The 5,472-nt window shown below is 55.7% G+C and overlaps 1 protein-coding gene across 3 annotated transcripts in view; it reads left to right on the top strand.

The window, feature by feature from the left end:
• Positions 1-4,186: 4,186 nt before the first annotated feature.
• The window catches only part of DDR1 (discoidin domain receptor tyrosine kinase 1), a 16,271-nt gene continuing 14,985 nt past the window's right edge, over positions 4,187-5,472 (top strand). For 2 of the 3 annotated variants that reach the window (XM_077754952.1, XM_077754949.1), the window contains exon 1: positions 4,304-4,321. In XM_077754952.1, the coding sequence (XP_077611078.1) occupies positions 4,310-4,321 (12 nt within the window). In that variant the 5' untranslated portion in view covers positions 4,304-4,309. Of the gene's footprint in view, positions 4,238-4,303; positions 4,322-5,472 lie in introns of those variants that run through there. The other variant, XM_077754951.1, reaches the window with a different exon arrangement.

Below are 5,472 nucleotides of genomic sequence, written 5' to 3'. Positions count from 1 at the left end.
AAAATGCCACATCATAGAGCTGTGGTGAGGACCAAATAAGGTGACTCAGGAAAGTGCTGAGGGCAAAGCCTGGCCCTAACAAGGTTCAGTAATCAGCAGTGTTTTCAGGAAGAGGCCAAGGCTGCTGAGAATGCCACAGGCTTTTGGCAAAGGACAGGCAACAGAAAAGAGAAACTGAAGATTCTGAGATTCTGAATATAAATAACAGTCTATAAATAACAGTATTTCTGATACATGACTCTCAGGAAATTTCACCCTAATGAGACCTGCAGCAATCTTGTCAGCTTCCACTCAGCCTTTCTCATTTCTCCTTACCTATCTGTCCTTCCAGGCCCAGCCTGGAATCTCTTTCCCCGAAGGCTTTCACTTCTTTGTCCAGCCAGTAATATTGGTCACCTGTGAAGCAAGCGCCTCCCTGTGGCCATCCTGTTCATTGCAGGAACCATAAGCCTTACAAAAGAATCCGATGAAAGGTGGAGTTTGGAGTTTTCATGTGGGGAGCAAGACTCAAGTAGCTCAGGTGTCTCTCTATCCCCACAGAGGCTGTTCTGGATCTCCCTTCTAGATCCCTCCTCCTTTTGAAGAAGGAAGAGAGAGGCGGAGGAATCTAGGAGAGGTCCTGGGTGGGAAGCAGGAACTCACCTCAAGATCTGAGACAAGTTACAACCTCTCCAGGTCTGGTTCCCCTTTCATGAGGAACCCTGTGCCTCACACCTCAAAGGCTCCAAGGAGACAACCAACTGATGTGAAAATACCAGAAAAATATCTAGCATATACACTGCTCTCCTGTAAGATCTCAGCATTTCCTCCTGGCATTCCAGGCTGAGGGCAGGAGGTGAAACACTGGCTAGATGTGGACGGAATAAAGTTGGAATCAGCTCCTCCCTACCCCTCAGCTGTTGCTCTGCCAGATGCTACCAGCACACTGTTGCCAGAAACCACCTTTAAAATCTAATCAAGCCATTTCCCAGCTCAATACCCCAAGGCCCTTCCTCCTCACCTTCAGAATAAGCCAAACTGCTAATGAGATTACCTCACTTCACTCTGCCTTTCTGGGTTTACTCACCTGGACAGACCCTGTCTTCCAGTCACAAATACATTTCCACATAAGCATGTATCCCTGCAATTGTTCCCTCAGCTTCTTCAGCCAGGAGCAGCCCTGCCTCATCTCTGCAAATCTCTGTCTGGACTTAAGGTCCAATTCAAGCTCCAACTCTTCCATGAAGTCTTCTTTGATTTTGACTGAGGAGGACCTGGTCTGCTCCTCCCCTGGGTTTCCCCAGCCCCTTCCAGCTCCAATTATAGCAAGGGTCATACTGTCTTTTGTGATTTTATACATACACATACACATACATATATGCATATACATGCCTGGCTCAGCCTCTAGACTGTAAATGCCCAAAGAACATGGAGTGGGTTGGGTTTCTCAATGTACCTCTCATAGTGCTTACTTTCAGCCCACAAACAATAACTATGGAATCAACTGGGAGGTGGAACTCAGAGACCCAAGTGACACATGAGGGAGCCAGAGAGGGAGATCACATCAGTGGAGTTTGGTTGGTTGCTTCCATGAAAGGTGTTTGTGCTTTACAGATGCCGTCTCATATTATCATCCCTACAGACTCCATGGGCAGGTGTTATCATGTCCATCTTACTGGTGAGAGAACTGGGATGTAGTAGTACTCATTACAAGAAGCTAGATAGTAAATGGTAATGTCAAGCCTCGCCTCTGAGAGGCCAAGCCTTGCTTTTTCCCCTCTCCTTTTAGTACTCTGCCTACTCTCAGGCTGTGAGAGGCGTGGTCACTACCTCTCTCCCTACCCCACCCCCTCCAAGCCTAATCTGTCACCTTCGGCTTTGAGGATCATATTTTCCAAACTAAGAATTGGTGTACACTGTCTGACAAGGACATTTGATTTCAGAAGTGGCAGGTCAGCATATGTTTGAAGTTGGGGCTGTTCTTGAAAACTAAGGGTGTCTTTTGCAAAATCCTAAGAGAAGGATGTGAATTGTTAGGGACCCAGAAGGAGGCCTCCAAAGGCCCCAGCCAGTCAATGCTAATCTCTTCCCTTGCCTGGATTCTCCCCCCTTGGCAGGACCAGACAACCTCTGCCTAAGTAAGCCCTCAGCCACAGCTAGCCAATGCTGCTTTCCCCCTGTGCTGTCTCTCTCAACTTCCTTTGTCTGGGGTCCCTTTGTCTGTGGTCTCCCTTTAGTTCAGTTTTGAAGCCCTTTGCCCCCTCCCCTCCTCTCTTTTGGCCTGGCTGCTCCCTCCCTCTCAGCGGGACCAGGGCAGTCGCTGGGATGGGGGGAGGGGGGAGGGGAGTGGGGCTGGGTTGCCATGGTCACGTCGAAGCCGGCCGCAGCTGGCTAGGGCAGCTGCTCCCAGCCCCCGGATAGGCGGACAAAGCCAGGCAGCCTTGGCAGCCCCAGACCTGGAACCCCAAAGGCCTAAGACGGGGGGATTGGGGCTCAGGAGCACCCTGCGCTGGAGGTGAGAGGGCAGAAGCTAGAGCTAAAGTGGGAGGGCAACAATGAGGACTGCAGCTGGGGCCACCCCTTACCGGGAGGGGAGGGATCTGTCTCTCTGTTGATGTGGGAGGAAGGCAGCCTGGCCCCTACATGAGGAGGGGAAGGCTGGGGAGGACAGTTGGGGGCCATGGTGCCACAAATGGGCTGAGGGGCTAGGATGTCCCCAGGGGGAGGTCTAGGGCCTCTGTCCTGTCACCCAGAAACAGGTTTGACTTAGCCATTAGGCATCTGTCTCCCCTGATCTGTCCCTCTGTTGCCCCTTCCTTTCCTAGCTTACACTTGTCATCTCCCTCTGTCCCTTCATTTTAAACCTTAGTCTTTAGTCTCCTTCCTCTCCCCCCATCTCTTGGTTTCACTCCAACCCCCCCTTTTTTCTCCTGTCCCCTTGGTCTGTCTACTCACCTTTTAGGGCTCCACACTTTCCTGCCCTCCTTTCTGAGTGCCCCCAGCTACTCCCTTGGCTCCATTCCAGTTTGTTGCTCTTTCCAGCAAACTTATCCCCTCATGCTGTGTGTGCCTTCTTCCCCTCCCCCCCCTTCCTCTCTGATTCCTGGTTCCCTTGGTCCTCTGAGTTCCATCCCTACCTTTCCATCTTTCCCCACCTGCCAGGCCATCCATAGCTGAACTCCCCGTTTGTATAGGGAGAACCCCATACTATGTCATCTCTCCCCACCCCTTCCACTTCTGGGCCTCAGTTTCCCATTTCTACTTGGGGGTTTCAAGGCCTGACTCGTGGTTGCAAACTTGCACCCCCTGCGGCCATCAGTTCTCATTCTTCCCAGCTGCCTACCAGGCCTACTAGCTCCAGAGGCAGCTGCATCTCCTGGGAAGGGGAATGCAGCTAATGTGTGTGGGCCCTTCTGGTCCACCTCCCTCTCACTGGTCCTGCCTAGCTTCCCTTGCAGTGGCCTGAAGCTGCTGCTCTCTCCTACGTGCCTCTCCTCACGTTTTTTGAGCTGTTTCCCCTCCTCTCCTTCCTGGGCAGCAGGAGGCCTTTGGTTTAGAGGGGAGGGAAATCTGGATAGGAGGGCATGGATGTGGGAGGGGTCCTTTGGGGGCTCAGGAAGACAAGGTGTCCTCTGAGGCTGGGAGTGATGCAGCAGATGTGGGACGGGCTCCAGGGCCATGGAAGGCTGTGTGGACCCTCAGTCTTTGGCACTACTCTGGGGGCCCCTAGATGCCTGGGATTTCCCTCTCTGGCCCCTGGGAATCTCGGCTCAGAGCCCCACATTCCAGCCGGCTCCAGCCCCCTTTCCACTGTCACTTGACTCCGTTGGGCCCCAGCTCTGCATCCCTCCCACTCCTCCAGTTTGGGCTGGGCCGAGGTGGGCATCATTGACTAGGAATTTCTCTTGGGGGAGACCAGGGGGGCAAGAGTTTCAGGATTCTATGGTTTCCTCTATTTTCCCCAGAAGACCCCTCGGTCTGGCCCCGCCACGTCACCTGGCTGGGAGCTAGGTCTGGGGTGTGGAATGTCCCAGCGGGGTGTGAGGGGCTGCCGCTCCTCTTTCCTTGAGGCGTCTGGCTGCGGCCCAGCCCCGACTGCCAGCTCCGGGCTTCCTCCCGGCACAGTCCCTGGAAGGAGGAGCCGAGAGTCGGCCCAGGTGAGGTTACTGGGGAAACCTTGGCCCCGCCCCTGGCCCGGCTCCACCCCCGGGTCCAGCCTCCCCGGGGCCCAGATACTCCGGCCGCTGTCTCCTGAGGGGTATGTGCTCTTGGGGACCCCTGTGGGTTTGGTCGGAGGGGACGGGGGAAAGAGGCAATTCTCTGAGTGACCATGGATCTATTAGTGAGTCCCTTAGCAGTCGGGCGTCCTTGGATTGGTGTGTCTCTGGGGGTTTGGAGCTCTTGCCCATATGTGCCTTGGCCTCTCCAGAGGGCCAACTTCTTCCTGGTAGTACTTTTGTGTACTTGTCTGATTAGGACGTCGTGTTTCTTTCTTGGGACTGTTGTCTGGGACTGCACGTAGGGTGCGAGCTGATATCTGCTGTGAGGTGAGTGGGGGCGGAGATCTGCAATGGACTTAGAGATCTCTCTGAGCCAGTGACATTGATAGGTGGCTGGCAGGTGTGGAGAGGTGTCCCGAGGCCTCCTACCACAGCTCTCTGTTTGGCCCACCTCACCCCGCCTCCTTGCACTCATCTTCCCTGGGACTCCTGGTCCTGGACCTTCTGGGCGGTGTCCGATTTTCAATTTGCCTCTGTCTCCCTCAACCCCCTCAACTTGTCCAGGCCTATCCCTGCCGGTGGTCATAGCCTCGACCACGCCAGGGCCAGAGCTGGCTGGGCCTGAGGGAGGCTTGCCCTGAGGACTCCTGGGCTTTGAGCAGGGAGCCCAAGAGGACTAGTGTCTGGGAGTCTGGGCCCCAGGATCCTTGAGAGGACTGGGGGAGGGGGAGAGGAGTGGAAGTAGAGAGAGAATTGGGCTAGGAGACAGTGGGGAGCCATCAGGCTCTGGGAAAATCTGGGTTGGGGTGTAGAGGACAGGAGGCAGGAGGGGGCTAGAGAGAAGCAAAAGTTGGTGGTGTGAAAAATGTGGGTCTGGGGGGCCTGGTTAGACAGGTGAGCCTGCCCCCTTCCTGCATCCAAACTCCTGCTGCTGGGTTGGGCACCCGGCCTGTGGGAACCTGCTCCTTCCCTGTGCCCTGGGGCTGCCCCCTTCACCTCCCTCTCCAGGAACTGAGCCCAGAAAGGGGGAGTAGGGAGGGGGCCATCCCCTCCTGGGGCCTGGATATGTGGGAGGCCCCAAGCGGGGCCTCAGCTTCGGCTGTTTCCATTAGTGGGGACCCTGGGGGTTGGGCAGCGCGGGTAGGCAGAGGGGGCTGGGCACGCCGTGTTGAGGGGACAGCCGGGCGGTTACCTGGGGGAGGCAGGGGCGCGCAGGGGAATGCGGGGTGGGCGTGGCGGGCGCTGGGGAGCGCGCTGCCGGGAGGGCGGCCCC

This window comes from Crocuta crocuta, unplaced genomic scaffold (assembly GCF_008692635.1).
Source record: "Crocuta crocuta isolate KB4526 unplaced genomic scaffold, BGI_CrCroc_1.0 scaffold242, whole genome shotgun sequence".
Lineage (NCBI taxonomy): Eukaryota > Metazoa > Chordata > Mammalia > Carnivora > Hyaenidae > Crocuta > Crocuta crocuta.
This window is presented reverse-complemented; position numbering and strand designations above follow the sequence as displayed.